Here is a 21,985-nt window from a genome sequence, read left to right as displayed (position 1 = left end):
ATACTTCAAGTACTTGGTGCATTTTTACTCTAGTCTATATTTTACATAAAGCTTTTTACTTCTAATGGAACATTTCTTATTTAATCTAATCATGTTTTTGACTGATCCTGTAAATTAAAACATGTTTGTGCAAAATCCAGTTTAACCATAAAATTATCCTGCTTATTGATTCGAAAACATTACTTCATACTAGAGGGGTCGCTCAAGGTTAGAAATGTGTGTCCAACTCTCTTAATGTTGACAAACTGATGTCTTGCTCCATTATTTATATTAGAAGTTAATGTTTAACTCAGTAGCAGGTCTAAACTGAAGTATAAAATAATGTACTATAATAAATCTAAAACTCCCTGATCCATCTTTAAACACAGACATAATAATATTGCTGAAGTGCAGGCTCTGTGTGTTGCAGGCAGTTACATTAGATTTCATTTATTTGTGTTGTTGTATTTCCAGACCCTGAAAAGCACAAACTGCTAACTTGCTGAATCCGTCCGTCCCCCCCCCCCCCCCCCTCTCTCTCTCTCTCTCAGTAACTTTTGAGAAAAGTCTGGGCTCCCTAGTTTGTCCATCCCAGCACCTGTTCGCAGCGGCGGTGGTGCAGAGCTCTTGCCTCCCCTACTGTTTAGGGGTTTTCTAAAAATAACATCTGGGGAGGGCTGCTGTAGCCAGCGGGCAGGGAAAACAGGAAAACAGGGGAGTGGGGGGTGGATTGGCTGCCTGTGTATTCTATTAGACCATGAGGGAATGTTCGTTGTTGACTCGCGTATTCCCCGCTTGCTTTGCTTTGTCGTGGCTGTGTACAAAGCGGTGGACCTATATATTTAGCAGCCGTGATTCATGCAGGACAGATTGCGCGGGCACAGAACACAGCATGTTTTAGAGTCAAAGACAGAAAACAGGAGCGTTTGCATTGTTGTCCACAGAGCAGGGAGCGTCATTATTAGATTATCTCTGCATATTTTTGCACCTTTTATGTTTTATACTAACTGGTTTGGTGCTTTAACCCTTAGATGTTTGAGGGTCTGGACTCTACAAGGGGGTCAAAATGACCCTTGTTCAAATCAATGTGTTTTTATGCCACTTTTGTCATTTTGTTATGTTAATATAAAAATTTCTATTATATTTTATGTTTTCATGTTTAAAATATTTTTTATTTTCATTTTTTTTAACATTTGTAATATGTTTTTTGGGGGATTTTGTTTTGTTTTGTTTTTTGTATCTTTTGAAAATTCAAAAAGCAAAGGATATATCCTCCTGAAACCCAGCAATGCATTTTTGTCCTCTGTAGGGGACAAAGGTTTGACAGTTTAACTTCAAAAATAATGTCCATTGCAAAGGATATTCCATTAATAAATAAATAAATAAATAAATAAAACGTTAAAAATGTATCTGAAAAAACTGTTGCATTATGCAGTTTCTAATCAAGACAATTGTTTAATGTAAAAGAGCCAAAGCTTTCACTTTCCTGGCTCTCAGGAGGATATAGTGTATAATATGTAGCTAGTATATAATCCAGTGAGTGAGTGAGTCCTTTGGTTTTGGTGCAGAATGAATTAAAGGTTCAGATGAAATTCCATTGAAAATGAATGCAGGTCATTTTGACCCACCTATGGAAGCTTGGGGTAATAATACAAAAACTACAACTTCATAAAATCTAAAAAACTTAAGTTAAAATTTCTAATATCATGATATCAGTAACATGTTTTTTGAGGAATGCCTAGAATATGAATAGTAACTTTTCATTACAAAGATATTGCAAGACAGTAACCTCACTGGGTCATTTTCAGATTCAGAACACTTTATTTATTAATTTTTGATCCACTTATGCATCTAAGGGTTAAAGAAGACATTTTTCATTGTTGAGTTTTAGAGGACACACATTACTGGCATCTTTACAAAGAGATCTGTGAGTGTTTGTAGTTTCTTTGCAGCCGCTGTGGTAAATTCACATTGACATCCTTGTGAGATGATCGTCAGTGTAAGACTCGCTCTTTCACGGATGTTTTTGAATGAATGTGACTAAGAACAGACAGAAAACGACTGAACTATTTTCCTATTGGTGCTTTCATTTGCTTTTTTAAAAACAAAATAAACATCCCAGATATTCTAATGTACAGCTTTGGAAATAATTATTAGACCACTTGTAGGATAGCTCTGATAATTTGGTGTGAAATACATCAAAATGGTTCTTAAATTACTGCAGTTTATAGAAAAGTAAAAATCTGAAAATACAGTCGGTCTTTTTGTGTAGAAAAAATACAAGATACACACAATTTATAGTCTATGACCCAAACAGCATGTGCATCAGCCACAGTTATAAGGCTGAAATCATCCAAAGTAATTCAGAGTAACCAAGAGAAGATGAGGAGGAGGAGGCAGCCATGTTGGTTCTTCAAGAGAATCACTGCAAATAGACTCAGAAAAGCACTGTTTATTACAACCTCCAGAAGAAGATGCAGTACAACTCTACCTAGATCTATAAACGAACGTCAGTGTGATCCACTATTTATTTCCCAAGTTGTGAATACATCACTCAGCAGGGGGTTCTTTACAGTTTTCATGTCATGGATCCTCACATTGAACACATTAAACCGAGAGGTGGCAGTAAAACCTACTAAACGACTGCACGTTATCTTCTATGTTCTGTCTGTTGTGTTATCATCTGACAGCATCACGGCCCCTGACTCCGATGCCCTGATTGTCACACATTTTTTTGGTTAAGTTGCTCCGAGAGGCGTGACTTCCTGTGACTGTTTACGTCCAGATCAGAAAGAAGCGGCCTTTGTTTTCCTCAAACACAGCAGCTTCTTTCAGCGTCCCGCATCTTCCCTCACAGTTGACCCTCTGTTATTTTATTTCAAACCATTAATGAGCCAAGTAAAACCTTCTTTATGGGAAATGACAACAGTAAAATAGCTCACGCTGTGGTAACTGTTGTACTTGGTTGAACAACAAATTAGATAAGTAGAGACCCCAGCTCACCTCCGTTCAGAATTTTTCCACTGCGCTGTTGAGCAGAGATAACTGCGTTTAGTTTATCTAAATTGGCATTGGCTACAGGCCCATTTCTTCCCGCCCTCCCATTGCAGCCTCTACATCTCGCACTGCTCCAGATTCTGCCATTTTGAGGAAGACTATATTATTGTGACATTTTAAAGACATGCGCATGAACAGTTTGGATGTTGACGTAAACGAATGAGAATCAGAATTCCGACAGATATCTGGATGTGGATGGATTCCGTGAAACAAACAGGCTGAGATTTGCGGATGTAAGAAATGGATTTGTTCTATAGAAGCAGAGCTCACTTGGAGACAACAGATGCTCCCAGTTTCCTGTGGAGTGGGATGAAACCAGAGCCTTTGTTACTGAAGATGCCCTGGCGCTGAGCTCTGCTGTGTGTCTGGAGTGTGAATAAAATGCCCATTTCTTGTGCCACCATCCATGGTGAGGTTTAATTTTAGCCCAATCACTGCCTCACCATGTGCAAACACCCCTGCAGCTGCTAATGCATATCTGTTATTTTCTCTCTCTGTCTCTCTCTCTCTCTCTCTCTCATTGCTTTCTCCCACCCCCTTCGTCTCGTATTATTTGGGATTCTGAGGCATCTGAGCGTGGTCTCGTGTTGACCTCAACTGCTGTTTACAGCCGTGTGGAAGCACATTGACCTACGACTAAAGCACCACACATCTCTATTCTCTTAGTAAATCTACAGCTAACAAAGCAGATCAACACCTCCGCTGTTTATTAACCCAGTCAGGTTATATACAGTCTGCCGGCTGCCACGACCTGCAATTAAACAGAGACACAGTGGATTACATTTCATAACACGAAAGCATGGAATCACGCTTATGACGTGTTCCCTCTAAATAGCAACTAAAATGCAATCATGCACAATCCCCAGCTCCAGTTTTTATTCTCCCACTGAAAGTAATCATCCTTCCAAGGTTTTCATTTAGATTCTGAATAATTGATTTGGCACACGCCTACAGTTGATGCAACTGTGCTTTTTGCTCAATACAACTTCTCATCCAGGGTTTTCGTAGCGCTACAGGTTGTTTTATTCAGTAGTCTTGCAGGGAAATGCTAAAAGAATTAAATGGCACCTAATTTCTGAAGGAACACTTTGTCTGGAGCAGTTGTACTTTTTTCAATAAGATAAGACTTTACTGATCCCAGCATGGGGAAATTTCATAGTTGACAGCAGCAACATACAACACACCAGTGCAAAAGAGTGACAGGTAGAAAAACAAAACAAAACAAAACAAAAAATCGCTGATATTAGAAATAGATAGAAGTAGAAACCTTCTACACAATGCCTTTTGCAGTTTATGTGTGAAAAACCACTTCACACCGTTTTAAATAAGTCAAATTTCTTGGATCTTTCCCCCACACATACACAATAAACGTACACATAAGTCATTTCTTTTGTGTTTAGACATTTGCAAGTCAAAGATGCTGGAACCAATGTTCTTATTCCACAAAACATGATCTACTTGAGGTGCGGCGTTAAAAAAGAAAAGGACCAGAATGGAAAGCAGGAGTCTGACGTCACACCATCAGTATTCATATATTTCTAAACTAAGCCCATAATTCTCCAGCAGCGTCGGGAGAGTCTTATTTACAAGACAAATATTTACACCTGAGGCAGCTCTGATTTTCCCTCCTTCTCACTTTGTGCCAAGCGGTCCTTTGCACCAGAAATAGCATCGGCCATGTATGACTCATGTTTTGAGCCTGATGATAAAGACATAAATAAAGGGGCTCATTAGTCATGTGCCGCACCTACAATAGAAGAACGGTTTAGCGAGGCGTCTGAGGATGCTTAGTCACCACAAAAATCCTTCACCCAAACTAATTGACCACTTCTGTGTCCTAATGTCACATCTATTCATCTGGCTTTAGTACCGTACATGCATGCCTCTATGCAACCAATGCCCTTGCTCCTATTTCTCTTGGCGCTAAGTCAAAGATCTGAGACCCATTTCTATCTTCTCCGTCCCCAAGAGTCTTCTTCCACCTTCTTTCATCTCCCATACGATCTTTTGCTTTCTTTTATCTACTCGCTCCAGCGTTCTATCCACCCTCTTGCCTTCATCTCCATCCCTTCTCCAGTCTTCTCCCAGCCCCCACCTTCTCCTGCTGACGTCCCTTCATTTCTCAATGAGGCCCTTTCACATCCATCCATGGTCACCACAGCTTTCTGCACCTCACAAACAGTCCGAAAATTGGAACATTCTTCTAAATATGCAGAAATGTATCTCAGAAAGCTGGAATCACATCTACACTTCTCCATGAAGCATGCCCAATTACCCAGCCATCACATTAGCACTTTCACCCCCCACCCACCCCCTCTTTCCCGTTCCATCATCAGCCTTTGCTTCCCAACTGTATCCCGTAGCCGTCCTCGTCTTCTTTTTCCTCATCCCAGCTTTGCATCCAGAGCGGTGCCCCTGATGGAGGTCAGTCTGGTCTCCGTCTAAGCCAAGGTGAAGTGCTTTGAGCGGCTGTCATTGTGCCGTTGTGGTGGGCTAGGAGGAGACAGGAACGAGTGGGGGGGAGAGAGACGGAGCTGGAAACAGAGAGAGAGAGAGGGAGAGAGAGAGAGAGAGAGGAGGACAGTATGTGAGAGTGTGCGCGAGAGCAGGAGGGTAGAAGCAGAGCGAGGAAGCAGCGAGAGAGAGAGAAAGTGGTCCGGCGCTCACCGCTCACATCGCTGGCTGCCTGGCTGGCTCGCTCACTGTTGACGAATGAGCTGTCTACCCACGGGGCTGGGAAACGGCAGCTTGTGACAAGCTGGGGAGAGAGGAACATGAATGTAATGCGTACCTTGCCTCGCTTGCTTGCAGATACCGGCCAGAAGAAGACTCCAGAGAAGAAGGATGGGAGGCGCATGTCGTTCCAGAGACCCAAAGGGACCATCGAATATTCTGTGAGTACCACACCATTCAACTCTGCTCTGCCTGTGTGATGTCGCTTTGTGTTTCCGATGCCTTTCTGGTGCTGGTGCCGCTGCTGCTGTTCTGTGTCTGCTGGTGGATTCTGTAGCTCTGACTAGCTTCGGTAATACTGTAGCAACAGCAGTTGTGTTTGTGTGTTGTGAGGCACCGTGTCAGACCATGCTTGGTAGCTCATTAGTGAAGGGGGGAGAAGCATTTTCTGGATTTTGTAACACGTGTACCTCATTCTGAAAGTGTTTACATAAGGAGAGCTGTGTGTTTGCAGAAGGAAAAGCTTATGGAAACAGCAGGTCTTCACTATACGGCAGCGTTTGCATTCAGCTCCATTTTGCATGTTTATGTATAGAAAGCAGAGAAATTGTAGCAGCTCCCCAGCAGGACCTGAGCAGGACAGAGCAGCAGGAGCTCTGGCAGGATGTGTATTTGTTTTTCCATGCGTTCCCTGTGCCACGAATCAGCAAGCATTCCACCACAGGGCTCGCTGTACTCGCGAATGACCTTCCAAGTGCGTTGTCATTTCTATTGATTTAGCTGTTGTGTAGGAGAAGGGGGGGGGTAGGGGGGTAAAGGCAAGAGAGAGGGAGATAGAGATAGAGAGAACGAGAGGGCGGGAGAGGACTCTGGTTCCCTGGCATGAACTGAAAATGGAGCTCGTCTCTGCTTTGCCTGGTTGTGTTCTTCAAATGACCCTCAAATCCAGCTGCAGTCGGGCTGCTTTCCCTCGCTTCTCTCCGTGGCAACAGTGAGGAGTGGGATTTCTGTGGCTCAGCTCCGACTGTCTGCCTGTCTGCTGAGGAGAGAGGAGGAAGGAAGGACAGAGGAAAGGAAGGAAGGAAGGGAGGGAGCGAGGGAGTGAGGGAGGGAGGGCTTGTGGTGTCTCTCTGACATTCCACTCTTTTCCTCTGAACTCTTCTTGCTCCTTTTTATTTAGCGTCTTGTTCTGTCATCGGGTCTATTAGAAATACTGTTGGATTCTCTGCGATTGCCCCCCCCCCCCATCTCTAACACCTCGGCAACACCGACGCCACCTCCAACGCGTCAGTCATCCAAGACCTGCTGACTGACAAGGCCCTTGTTTACTTGCAGGGGCTTGAACTACCTAAACCGTTACAACAGGAGGTTTGACACAAAGAGTCGGCGAGATGGACAGAAATGCCCAAGGAAAAGAAAAATTGTGAGAATTTCAAGTCATTTCTCAGTGCCATTCTTGTCAGACATCACTCTTTCCTCCTTATTACCCCTCACTACCAGATTGCTGATAGTGTGATGGATGGATGGAGCGCCGCCAATTATTGTGTCCTGTAGCCTAATGTGTAGCGGTGGCGTGTAGCGAGCAGGCTCAGGGTATTTAAGGTGGTACGACCAAGCCCCTCGGTGAGAGACACATGGCTGACAGTGTCCCAGAGATTGAGAAGCAGCTTTATCTTAAACTCATCTCCCGCGCTGGGGGGACGGCCGGCGTTGTTTCCTTATTTCGCTCTCCAGCTGATAAGTTTATAATCTATCGCCGGGCGCCCACAGGAAAAAGGAGGGCTTCCTCTTATGCAGCCTTATCAATACAATCTCCCTCCCTCCCCCTCACCCTCTACCACACACAAGCTTCTCCCTCTGTCCTTCTTTTTTTTTTTCCAATATTGAGAAATAACCTGAGCAGCTGCAACCCATCTGCCTAGACACTGATAACGCCAGTCTATTCAGCCAAGTCCAGCTATTGGCTGACCTGCATCCAATTAAAAAAGTGTTTGAAGACTCTTGAGAACAACAGAGATGGATGAGGAGACAGAAAGACATGGAGAGACAAAGAGTAGCAGAGGTGAACGAGGTGGGGGTGTTTCTCCTCCCTCCCCAGATCCAGGAGAGGACGGACGGTCAAAGTCAGATAAAATGGAGCTCTGATACAAAGTCAAGACCATGATAATTTAACGATGCTACATTTGGACTTGAACTTTGATAAGTGTCGTATAAGACAAGAGTGACATGTATCAAATTATATGAAAGTGTATGCATAATAATGACAGACTAATTTTTCAGTGCATTCAATGAAGAAATGCAGCCATACCACATATCAAGTGTTTTCTCAAAACAGTAAAACATACCATCAAAACTGCTTCTCTTCTTCTTATATTTCGGTAGGTTAGGATGCTACAGTTTCTTTTTTTCGTTTCTTTTATCTTTATTGAGTTTTATGTAGAATTGTAACAGTGACCAAAAAGAAAACAACAAAGACAAACAAAAGACGCCCCAAAAAACAAAAAAACAAGAAAAAAGCAAAAACAAACAAGAGCATAAATAAGTACAAAATGATACAGTTTCACTCTCCTCCATGTTTTCATGTCACTCTCTTCTTCTGTGGTTGTTAAAAACTTAATGTAGACAGTCGCCACCAACTGTTGCTGTTCTGTCTCAAATGATGCACCTTCCAAGACGGATGGGTTTGGAAGATCCTGCAAATCCAGCCTTGAAAGGTCAATAGAGACACTAGCTTAAGCTCCACTGCTGAGAACTGTATTGCAATTCATACAATAAGAAGAATAAGAATAACAACAATAATAATAAATGTTATTTATATAGCACTTCAGATCAAAGTTCTTTACAACACAGCAACAATAAGAGTAAGAGCACAGTAAAAACAGATTCAATGAACTAAATAAAAACAGTCTAACAGTCTACCTAAATAAATACCATTCCAGTAAAAGCAAAAGAACAAGTTAAGATCAGAGAAACACCATATGACTCAGAAAAACACACCTCAGGGCTCATATACAACAGTAAATAAGTGGGTCTTTCGCTTTGCTTTAAATACTTCTACAGAACATGCCTGTCTGATATCGAGGGCCAAATTGTATATCATCATATTGTTTACAATACAAGTAGGTAGTTAGAAAGGGAATTCCAGTTTATTACTACTTGGCTGTTGCTGCTGAAGCGTCATAATAAAATTGCATGTACAGTTTATATGTCTGTAAAAGATGATATATGCTGTCAGAAGTTACTAAGTAGCAGTCAGATGCAAGGCTTACAAAATGAAATGGAAAAGACAGTGATGAGCGATGCACCAGTCAAATACTGATACCAGATATTGGTCCAGAAAGGTCATATTTTGGTATCTGTGATGTTGGCTTCCATCCATTCAAGAGTAGGTTTTACCAAAGTGCTGGGTTGTGATTGGTTATTATTGTGTAAATAAATTATTCATTTATTATCTCCGCCAAGAAGGTTATGTTTTCATCGGGGTTTGTTTGTTTGCTTTTCTCTTAGCAAGATAACTCAAAAGATATGGAAGGATTTGGATGAAATTTTCAGGGAATGTTGATACTGGCACAAGGAACAAATGATTAAATTTTGGTGGTGATGGTGGGGTGGGGGGATTTTTTGTTTGTTTGTCTGTCTGTTAGCAAAATAACTCAAAAAGTTATGGACAGATTTGGATGAAATTTTCAGGAAATGTTGATACTGGCACAAGGAACAAATGATTAAATTTTGGTGGTGATGGGGGGGGATTTTTTGTTTGTTCGTCTGTCTATTAGCAAAATAACTCGGAAAGTTATGGATGGATTTGGATGAAATTTTCAGGAAATGTTGATACTGGCACAAAGAACAAAGGATTACATTTTGGTGGTGATTGGGGGGGGTTGTTATATTTTATTTTAGAAAATAGAACACATTAAGTCTTGTTTTTAATCATCATGTGCACTTCCATATAGTGAGGTTTATTGTTTTATAACTGAACATTGCTATGAGATCCATGTGTTTGTGGTCAATATCAACCTGTACTGGAAATGAAAGTTGGATCAATGCTTCCATTGTGCTAATACCTCACAGCCCAGCATGTTTAAAGAAGGATCATAAAAGGTTGTTATTTTCCTCTTGCCCATTGTTTCTTTAGTATAAGGGCTCTTTAAAAGCTGTACAATTGTGGCGTACTAGTGGCCACAAAATGTGAGACACTGACTGCTGGTTGTTTTCCAGGTTATTGGAGCTTAACAGCTGCTACTAAAAGCATCCTATAACCCAGATTCATTGGAACCTGTAAGGGCTGTTCAAGGTTCTGCTCCGTTTGCAATCCACAGTGTTCCGGAAATGTTTCTGTGTAGTTGGAAAGTGTAGCGGGATAACAATGGGAACAGTGATGCTAATGTAGATCTTTCAAATAATATCAGCCCAGGTGGCAGGTAAAAAAGCCATCACTAGGTAGTGGCTAAAAAAGCTCCCAAAATTGAGGACTGGATAGAGGTTGTAGATGACATTTATAGGATAGAGAAGTTGACTTTTTCTGTCAGACAAATTCACCAATTATTGGCAAAACTGGGTTAATTTTGTGACACTATTAAGAGCTGATTTTACTTGATGAGAGTCACGTGCATATAGGTCCATGTAAACCCTTGGTTCATGCTTCACACTTTGAATGTTCAGTGTTAATCTTATACAAGGGGAAAGAATGGAAAAATGGACTTTGAAATATACTTGTTTTTTCTCTTTAACTCCATTTTGGGTTGATTTGTATATTTTTACTCTTTCTGTCAATGCTCCCCTGTATGAGTATGTTTTTGTTTTTTTTGTTTTTGTTTTTTTACATACATAGAAGTTATATACATGATGTAAAATGCCGATAAGATAATGCTGATTTAAAAACAAAACAAAACATAATTACAAAAAAAAGAATATTGGCCCAGCCTCCCAGTTGTTCTCCTGTTTCCTTTCCAACTGTGCCCAAGTAAAAACTTAAAACTTCCTTAACTGTCTTACTAATTCTGACTTTCTTCATACTTCTGCTGCATTCCTGGGTCCAGGTTCTTAGCTTTGTGAGTGCAGTATCATCATAATCGATAGAAGCGATACCTAAAACCACACAAATAGGAACCAAATTGTAATAAAGTAGAATTATCCTTTAATGTTTTGACATATTTCTCTTTTTTTTTGTTGGTTTTGGCCTCATCCTCCCTTCCCACACTCTCTTTATTTTGTTGCAGTGCTCTCAGCAGAACTGGCACTGCAAAGCTCTCATTACATGTTGTATAGTGACACTAGAGAGCAGTTTAATGGGGGCAGGACCAACATGATTCCAGTCTGTGAGCTGTTGAGGAAGATGCTGTCAGTCTGGGAAACATCACTTTACATGCTTCCCTTCATGGAGGTGCAGTTTGATCCAAATGTGTCTCGATCGCAGCACATGTGACAGAGGTAACGTCTGACGGTTGCTCCTGGTTGCTCAGTGTTAGCAGATTGCTGCTGGGCCGAGAGCTAGCTCTGTGGGCATTAGAGAAGTTGCGGACATTAGATGAGTCATACACTGAGAGGCAGGTGTGTGTGTGCGCATACTGAGATGCATACACACACCGGCGTAATCTTAACTCCACACCCTCCTGACAATCAGTCACTCTGATTGCATTATTCACCGCTGGGGAGGAGAGGGGATCTCACTGTTTCAGCTCTTTCACAGTTGCTCATTTGAGAGTCAGAGAACAAGTCAATGGATGATGGGGAAGTAATGGGACTGGGGGGGTTAGAGGGACAGAGGAAATAAAGGAGAATGCAATCGGAGAAGAGAAATAAACCGACGAGAGTGTGTGGCCCAACCGTCACTTTTCCTATTTCAAATGCTGCAGATACTGTCTTACATCCAGAGAGAAAACATTTTTATTTTGGGAGGATCTTGTTTGCCGAAGGCGATACATGACTTATTTTATGTTTGCACATTTGTTAACAAGTGAGGTGACGTCTCCGGTCACATCAGCCCCTGGGTTTGAGATTTCTGTGTCGTAGGGAATCTACTTCTGTGGATCTTCTTACATGTCATTAGGCTCGTGTGTTTGTGAGGAACAGTTTTTATAGAATCCAAACACTGTCATACGCCACAGGTCTGAGTCTGGTACAGGGACAGACCCTTTAGAAGACTAAAGTGTGACAGACTTAACTGGGTCCCCTTGAAAAGGACAGAATAGTGTGACTTTCGACACTGTCACATAAAGAGGGGCTAATTTTAGGTCTGCAAATGGTCAACCAGGGTGTTGTTGCACACAACACACATGCCATTAGGCTAGCAACGACAAAGTCACCATGGCAACTGTCATGCTAAAGCCGGGCTTCATCCTTAATTTTAAAATGGGGAGTGATAGCTCCTTGGACATGGCATTATGGGTGATTAAACCGTATGCTAGAGATTTTATTTCCAGTTTGATGACACCGCAGTCAATTCATTGTGTTGATTATGGTTTCTCCTGTACTCTTTTCCAGTCATTTAGTTTGTGACTCATCCTCAATCGAGCATCCGAGGTCTTGTCAGTGCAAAGCAGGTTCCAGTTGTGGACGAGCCGGTGACCTGTGAACAGTTTAAACACATTCAGACTACAGAGTCATTGCTCTGAGATTACATCTTACTTCTATGGTTGACCTTTTGCAATAGCTCTCATAGATTTGCTCTCATGTTCCACACTTAATGTTCGTTCCAAGATGCCAGCAGACTCTTTAATGAAGCCATTAGTCTGTGGCTGTCCAGCTGACTGCCCTTGCAGAATCTGTGTGTCCTCTCCTGTTCAACAAGGTGACCATTAGCTAGACGTCAGTCACTCTCAAGATGGCTGCCTTGGCCTTCCTCCCCACTTGTCCTCGTTGGAGAAAGGAGCTTAATTATTCATCCCCCAGTTCGAGATGAATAATGGGTATTATTGATTGAGAGGATAAGAAGATAGGGTCCACCTGTCATTAGTGGCTATGATCCTGATTGTGATTACTGTCCCTCTTGCCTTCCTGTCCCCCCTCGTTTTCCTGTCAATGTGTCAATAACATCTCCGTATCAGTGGGTCACATTTACGTGTTGCCTGTCCTCTGTCACTTTAATTGAGTTACAGATGGCTCCTCTAACACTGTGATCAATAGCTTTAGGTTTGGTGGAGCCGTATGTTTATGGGTTATTTGAGAACGTCGGTGACTTTTGTAGAAAGTAGGGATGCACCGATACCATTTTTTTCCAGACCGAGTACGAGTACTTACATTTGAGTAGTTGCCGATACAGAGTACCGAAATGAGTACTTAATAATCCCATTCCAGTTCTTAGTTCCTTTTGTAAATGTGCTTTATTGTCGTTGTCATTAGTCTGACTGGAACAAAGTGCTGCTACTGACATTTAATGTGTTGGAATGAGCGTTTCTCAATTAATCCACCAGGGGGCACCGCTCTTAATTAACCATACTGGACAAATACCACGAAGAAAAGTAAAGTTTTTTGAGAGGAAGAAGAAGAAAGTCAGTAATAACAAACATGGAGATGACAGAGGTAACACTAATGTGATACTAATGTTGTAGCGTTTTCACTGGTAAGGTTTAAAAGCTTAGCTTCAGCAGGTAGAGAAAAGACAGATGACCGATAAGTTTCGTTTTCACTTCTGTTGGCGGTGGTCTGCACCACTCCGTACTCCCGCTGGTATTCTCATTCTGTTTACGCATCCACGAGCACCTGGTAAATGGATGTAATGTACGCAGAGGACGGACAGAACGCTGCGTCTATATCTGTCTGTGTCTTTAACGTTACTTGCAGTCAGCGTTACTTTTATCACCGTCATGTATTTGGTTAACTCTCCACACTCTTTACACTCCACATACATTATTCCTCCTCCTCGTACCTGCTGCACTGAACTGGGAATGTCACACGGCCGTAAGTGGTATCGGTGCATTTGTATCGGATTACTTTTACGAGTACAAGTACACACACTGAGTATTGGAGCCGATGCCAATACTCGTATCGGTATCGGTGCATCCCTAGTAGAAAGTTAGCATGGCAATCAGAATGTAATAAATGACAGAAATCAATAGATCGCTTAAAGTCTCCAATATTTGCTCTGAATTCATTGGCTAATTTCCCAGAATCCCCTCATTTAAAACACATCTGCACCGTATTAGTCTGTGCACAATCAAACCGAGCTGTTCACATGTGACACAAGAGGGCTGATCTAGTTCAATATTTATATTGGAGTTATGTTGCATCTTTTCTACCCATTTTATGCTGAGGGGAAAACTGGGAAAGCTTTTGGTGCTATTTTTACTTTATCTGGATTACTCAAGGCGACAAACTGCACTTCCAAATGTTCTACTGTGGAACTGTAAATTCACATTGACTCAGCTTTATTTTCATCTCTGTTTACCCGTTTTCCCTCTAACTTGCAGTGGAAAATTAAAGATCGGGGGCAAAGTAGCTTTTTCCTGGTCCTTTTTGCCAGACTAAACATTGCATTGCTTTGTGTTGAGTTGTTTATCTCCACAATACGTGTTAATATACAGTACATCCATTGACTCCGGGCTTTGATCTATTTTACATTGCAGTTTTGTGTAAATGCCACATTTATTAACTCTGTTAGATCCAGCAACAATGTTAGACTGTGCTGAAGTATTAAAATATCTGGGTAATCTAACAATGTGTTTTCCACATATATAAGGGCATGTATTCTGTCATCTGTTCTAAAACATTACGTTTATAGCCAGGTCTGTGGTTAATATTACTCGCTCACGTAGACACAAGCCATGTTTCATTCTATTATTGCACCATATTTAGCGCCAAGATCAGCCCACTGCTTGGCTTTGGCTGTGCTCACTCCATTCATCAACTGATATTTTTATCGATATTGACTTGTAAAGAACTACCAGATCTGCTCTGTGTCCTAGCTTAGCATTTAAGTGATTACCTTGCCAGAAAAAGGTAAGGTTTCTTCGATACTGTCCATCTGTCTCTCATAAATATGCCAAAATATACAACCTCGTAATATATGACCTGATAAAAACATTGCTTTCAGTTGTGTGTGTCGTGTAGACCTGCATGCCGTATAGGTCGGCCTTGTGCTGAGCAACAGAGGAGCTATAAAGCTAAAAATAAATAGTTCATGGATGAGACGGTAGCAAATAGCACCTAGGGAGGATCGATGTTCTGCCCTGAAGCCGCCTGGATGAAGAGCTCTGACACTGTAGGAGCCCGGCACATTATTAACTCTTCATGCTCCGGACTAAAATAAACAGATTAAAAACCGTTTTGCTATTTTGAGACCTGTTCTTTAAATGCGAGCAATGTATCAGAGAAGGTGCCCACATGCTCACACACTGAAACGGGGACTGTAACCACAAGACACACCACAGTAATAATTTTAACGGCGAGGGTGTGCTTTTATGTTATTATCCGCTTTTTTTATAGTGATGTTGTAAATACAGTGTGTATGTGTGTCATTGTGGTGTCAGCAGGACTTGGCCACCGTCAGTCTGATCTCCGTGACACCTCCTATCCTCTCGGAGACAGGGTATTTATCACGCTGACATGCCGGTGTAGTCTGAATGAACAGTACGACGATGCGATGACAAATCACGTAGTGCCCCGATGCTGTCAGGAGATGTCCGAGAGCAGTTGTTAATGGCGCACTTATGAAGGGATATTTTAGTGTTTATCAGGCAGGAGACGTTCCTGTCACCACAATGTCCTCATGTCTTCTTTTAGGCTCAGTGGTTTCCTGCGTTCACTCCACCAAAAAGCACCGGGGGTAAATCTGGGAGCTATGGATGGAAATAAAAACCACAATGCATTTCAGCAAAATGATGACATACCATGTAAAATCGGAAATTTTTCTGGAGAGAGTTGAAATTTCAGTTAAAGGTTACCTCGGTTTATTATCCCCGTTGGGAAATTAGGCCTCTACATGTTACCCGCAATACACACCGCACGTAGCATTAGCATTAGCAATTAGTATTAGCACTTAACATATTAGGAAGCCATTGAAGGTGCTCAGGGACCGACTCCAGCTCGTCTTCAGTAGTTTGGTCAAGGGCACTGACGGCAGAATTAACCTACTTAAAGGTGGGAACTTTGAGGAAAGCCGTAAGGTTTGGAGAGAACAGGCTTATTTAACACAGAAATATATGTAGTGGCATAGTTCTAAGCACAAAGGCAAGGCAAGTTTATTTGTTTAGTACAATTTATACACGTGGTAATTCAAAGTGCTTGAATAATAAGGGACAATTATAAATATTTAGACAAGAATAAAGATTAAAAACAGTAAAATATGGAATTTTAAATAGAAAATTAAAGTAGTTAAAATAAAAAGCGAAGGGTGCAGATAAAACCATTTCTGTTACCATATGCAGAGCTAAAAAGAAATGTTTTTAGCTTATGCGTAAACATTGCCAGACGTGGGGTTTTTATATCACAGACTTTTCCAGATTTTTGCCATATAAAACTGAAACACTGCAAGACATTTCACCAAGCAAGATGATTCAAAACTTTTTTTCAAATTAAAGGTTCAAGTAGATGACGAAGTAAGATTTAGGTCATTGTAAATAACTTAGCGTCCAAAAGAATGTACTTTCGATAGTGTTGAATCAGTTAAACCCCCGATGTTTTAATGTCACTGAGGGAAAAAAATCCATAATTCTTTTTCAGCATATTGTTATGGAAGTGGAATGAAAGGACATAAGACTTCTGGCTGTAAAAAAAATTTACCCAAAGCTCTGAATTTTGTCCAATCACAGGTATTTTCAGACAGGTACAGGTGTTAAATACATGATTGACATCTGTAACTGCCAATCACTGATCAGATTCTCTCAGATGCAACCTGGGTGATTGATTTAGTGATTTAGTGATTTATTCCGAACATGCAATGAAATTTAACATATATGCACTTGCAAAACATACATAATAATACAAATATCAAGAATAATAACAATCTTAGTCAGAAGAAAAGCACAATAATTCCATTTACATGCCCGAAAAAAATGCATTTTCGGGTGCATTTCTACGGCTGTAGAAAAATGGTGTCACTTTTCTGTAATGTAATTAAACAACATCAGGTCATCTGTATTTATATTTAGTCTACTGATGTGGACTGTTAGGCGAGAGTTGCAGTTGGAGTGTATTTTCTCGTTCTGGCATTTTTTCTGTGATTTTGGCAACAGTTGAAAACTGTAATGCAAATTAAATAAAACGACAAGACTAAGTGCTCTTTTAGTGACTTTTAAAGGTAAATGAAAACACTGATAAAGAATTGAAATAATAAAATAAAACCAGCGAATACTGAGCTTTATCTGACATACTCTGCACTGTTTTAACCTGTTTAGCCCTGACCATATTTTCAGGGGAAAAACGCCTAAAAAGACATACCCAAAGTAAATGAAGAATTACTTATAATACTTATAATAAGGTTCATATGGATGTTCTTGGTGTCTATGGACATTTAGAGACCTCACAGAATCTATTCCCATTGTCTAAAATATTGTATCTATTACTATGCCTGAGTAAACTGTAACAAACTAAAAGAGAAATTAGAATTTTTTTATCCTCGCCTGTTTTTTTTTTTTTCGGCTGGATTGACGATGATATGCATAAATTAATTGTTCGTGTTGGAGATTTTAATAGTGTATATTTCACCCCACAAAGATTAAAAATCATGTTTGAACGTTAAAGTTTGCACTAAAATACACTTTTGATGTACTTTTATTAACATTAGGGTCTAAACTTTGAGCAAAAGTTGATAAACACATCCATTGTCCTGATTTATTATATTTTTATAGTAGATGAATATTAATATAATTTTTTCGGCCCACCGGCGGGCTGATGGGGCTAAAGGGGTTCCAACAAAGCTAACCAGACATAGTTTGAGCTAATTGTGCTAAACTGGAACAAAAATTACATGTTATGCTACAAAACAAGTACAGTTAAGTAGAAAATATTATACACAACTGTGAACATTACTGTAGCCAGTCTTCTCATTCTGACACTTAGTGCTGAAGAATCACAATTAACAGGGTTCACTAAATGAGCTAGCCTAGCAACGTTAATGCTACAACCCATGATGCAATGCTCTCTGTAAAATACACGCATATTCAACCAATTTTGAATAAATATGTGTTGAGAGCTGTAACAGAAGCAGAAAAATTAAACTTCGATGTTTATAATGTAGTCATTTACTACATCCTGCAGTACATTATTATATCGCTCAGCCTTATATTTACAGGCTTTTCTTACAACATAGACTTTGAGATATACGTACTTGATTTTGCCTACTTGATTTTAATATGTAAATTTAAGAGATGTAAATTTTTTTTGAGTGAGTCTGTGTGTGCTCTGTTGTTTCTGGACCTCAGCTATTTCAGCATATCACTTTACGTTTTTTGGTACAGTGTGATATACATCAGTAAACACTATGTACAACCTGTGACGAAAAAGGCCTCAGACGTTTTGGAATCTGCCTCCATCTGGTTCCCCCCAAGCAGACCAGGAAACTCTAAAGGTATCAGATAGCATTTTGACCTATGAAGGATGCGTTCTAATTTGATTTACTTCTACAAAATGATCAGATTAACATTTTATCAAACCAGACAATTGAATCACACTGGTATTGTTTGCATCTACTGACCCTTAAAGGAGATCAGTGAGCGGACTAAGGCAGAATTAGCCGTCTGTTCACAGAGCCATTTTTACACCGTAATACTGCAGAATTATGATGTTATGATTTTAATCTTAATACTATGATGTTGCCGGTTGTATTAGCAGGGTAGAGTAGAGGTTTACCTTTATCCCTGTCCAGCTCATCGTCGACTAAACAAAGTTGCTTAGTCAAGGAGGATGAATCCAGGCAGCGTGACAGAACTCGGATTTAGTCTGAATTTGTTTTCCCTCCAGAGGGAAAGACATCTGAAACTAGTTATGGCCACTACATGATTCAGGTTGATATCTATAGCACAGATTTCCAAATTGTTGTAGTTCAACCTTGTTATTTTTAAGCTGTTGGGATTTCTTGTCAATACTATTCAGTGTTTAACCCTTAAAGACCTAAACAGCCGCCGGCGACCAAAAGCATCTACTGATCTTAAATGTTAAGCAAGCACGTTGACCCATGGGGATCCACAGGTTCTAGATGTGGTAGTTTTTATGCTGTTGTGTATTTGTGCATGCTGTATCACATTTACCCAAACCATTCTGGCCATAGCAATGTGATTGTAACACTATTGTATTCCAAAATTACTAATATCTCCCAAAATATTGGTCCTATCAACTTGCCGTTTTTGCTAGTCTGTTTCTTGACCAAAAATACAAAGGTATCACAAACTGAAGCAGTCAACTCTTTCCAGATTTTGTGTGAATCCCCAGACACACACACACACACATGCACACAAAGGCCATTTGGCTTTTATAATATAGATAAGTACTCTATTAATAACTAACCTACTAATCAACAAAAGGTTTGGGAATGACACAAGTTTTGTTTTCACAAAATTTGCTGCCTGAGTTCTAAAAAAACTCCACGTTTATGAGGTACGTTGAAGAACAACAACATAGGTTTCAAAGACTTTTTCAGACAAATAAATCCAATTTGTCAGTAAAAGTCATGAAAGGCTCTATTTGTGTCATTCCCAAGACTTCTGGCCACAGCTGTAGATAAAATATGCATAAAGTAGCTTGGATTTGTGTTTGAAAACATAACCGTAATGTGTATTTTCCTTAATACCCTTCCACTAATCCTATTAATACATATAAATAATTGGTGTAAAATACAGTTTGTCATCTTTCATGGTCATCAGATATGACCCATTTGGACGTTCAGAGGCTTCGTAGTGAACATGGAAACACTGTCATCTTCTATAAAATTGATTCACTAGTAAAACCCTTGGAATGTAACAAATGACAATGGTCGGAGACACCTGTTTTTATGTTCAGTTAATGATATATTATGTTGAAAAAGTCACTTTTCCTTTAGTTTTCTCTGTTTTGATATAATGACCTTTGAATTTACTCTGAGCTTTTATGAACATCTACATGATCAGGGAATTAAATACAGGAAAATACATGATTTTCAATTAAAAAATGGAAAATGCAAAGGATAATATTATCATAAATAGTAATAAATCACTTAGAAAATGATAAATGTAGAGAAAGTTCATTTGGAAGTCATCTCAACATGTATATTTCTAGCTCTGTGAGGGTTAACGTCTAATTCAGATCCTCCCCCTCATGATTTTTTCAGTGCAAACTAACATCATCACAACACATTTCAGCTTCAGAAGGTGGTGAACTCTTGACCTTAACAAGTGCTGCAGCAGTACAACCTCTGTCTGCACTCTCACGGTGAATGGTGTTCTTTTCCCATCATCATGTGCTTTCTCATATGACCTTATTGTCATTTAAACAAACAGGGTTTTCTTAGTATTTACCTCAGTCTTATTATACCTGTAGTTACTTTATAGTGTCAGAATCAGACCCAAATCTCTTTTTGCATTATTGTTGCACAGACTCTTTTAGAATATTAGTTGTTTCTAGATTGATTTTTAATGTCAGATCTCAGTTTATGGGTTACATGTTATTGAGATTCTCATTAAATTAAATTCAGTTCTGAATTTGCACTTAAGCCTTAACATTTAGGCATGACATACAACAAGGTGAGACAGAAACGGTATCTCAGTTCTCTGTGTGTCAGCGGTTCTCAACTTGTTTTGTCTCATGACCCCATTTTAACATCACAAATTTCTGGTGACCCCAGACATTCAAAACAGAGATTTTTTTTTTTGTTGTTGTTAAAATTAATTTGTTTTTGATCATGTAATACTTTGCTATATTATATTGCAAATAAAGGTTAATTTTAGACAATATTTAGTCTATATAATGTATATTATTATGGATGGAGGCAGAAAAGCCAGGTGTAGATTACTGCACAAAGTGAGAATTTTCTTTTCCTTGGTCAGGATATGTACAGGCAGTCCAGCTTGGATTTCCAAGGCTGACAATTAATACTGAACAAACAAGAACTCAAACTATGAATTATGAAAGAGCTGCAGCATCTGAAACCGACCACAATGAACATTTGACAGATAAACAGAACCACAGTGCTTCAGTTTCAGCTTCACAGTTTGTCATGTCTTTTATGGATTGATTGTTTCTCAACTCACCATATATTTTTTATTAGTATGTTTTTTTTTTATTTTTTATTTTTTATCAATTACTACAAATATCAGGCGACTCCATTTGAATTCCAGGCGACCCCAAGTGAGGTCCCGACCCCAAGGTTGAAAAACACTGCTGTACGTCCTCTGCATCTAGTGATTTGACAATAAAAAATGTTTTGCATCTTTGAATCTTCTGACAAACCTTGACTTTTTTGCCACTTTATCACAGTGGTCTAATAATTATTTCCAAAGCCATGCACAGCTTTAACACATATGTCTTGTTCAAGCCCTGGCTCTTCACTCTAAGCCTTGGTCTTTCCCATCTTCAGATCTTTTACTGAACCAAATAACACACTTTGAGTATCTTGATTCTGCAGCTGAGCCCATAAGTCTGTGTTGTTTTGTTAAATGGAGCTTATGTCTATGTTGCACATATCTGACGTATGAAATCCTTCCAGCTCTGGGCATAACCAGTGTATAATCCATAATCTTTCAGGTCATTTAAGGATCATAAAACACTACCCGTCTACCTTGAAGATAAGTTGTTTCAGTGATCACCTTAAGGCTAAATGTTTGTGGTGCTTATTGATAAAACCTACACCGGTTGCTAACAGCTCCAGTGTTTCAGTCTTTGCTGCTCCTTCCCCTCAGCGCTCATGCATGCGTTAGGCGTCTCGTCGTCAGCAGTTCCAGACCTGATCCTGGTCTTGTCATGTGTTCGTGCCTCACACACAATGTTCTGCTCTGTGTTCCTAATGTTCCTAATGTCTGTCTGGGTTCCTCTTACTCAACTACCTGTCTGTGACTCGGCTCAGTGTCTGCTCATGCACGAACATCCTCCTGGAAACAATCTGTCACGTCAAGAGTTTGGAGAAGCTGTCGTTCCTCTGTTTTTTGTTTTTTGTTTTTAGGGTTTTTTTTTTTTTTTTTTTTTGCACAAATGCACACATACATGCCAAGCAGCAGGGAGCATGTCCCATGACTGCTGCACTAAACACACAGTGTCATTATCCTGTACTAATTAAACACAGCTCAGAGTCAGTCCTCCATGTCTGCTTCTTGGAGGATTTATCCCGTGAGGTTTTTTTTTTTTGTTTTTTTTTTTACTTATATCTAATTTC

General features: G+C 40.0%; 1 protein-coding gene across 1 annotated transcript in view; it reads left to right on the top strand.

Moving 5' to 3' along the window:
• The window catches only part of oxr1a (oxidation resistance 1a), a 330,273-nt gene that overhangs the window by 248,433 nt on the left and 59,855 nt on the right, over positions 1-21,985 (top strand). The window contains 1 exon segment of the mRNA XM_030157978.1: positions 5,848-5,930. Within this exon segment, the coding sequence (XP_030013838.1) occupies positions 5,848-5,930 (83 nt within the window).

The sequence above is a fragment of the Sphaeramia orbicularis genome, chromosome 16, assembly GCF_902148855.1.
Source record: "Sphaeramia orbicularis chromosome 16, fSphaOr1.1, whole genome shotgun sequence".
Classification (NCBI taxonomy): domain Eukaryota; kingdom Metazoa; phylum Chordata; class Actinopteri; order Kurtiformes; family Apogonidae; genus Sphaeramia; species Sphaeramia orbicularis.
The sequence above is the reverse complement of the archived record's forward strand: the minus strand, read 5'-3'. Positions and strand labels throughout refer to the sequence as shown.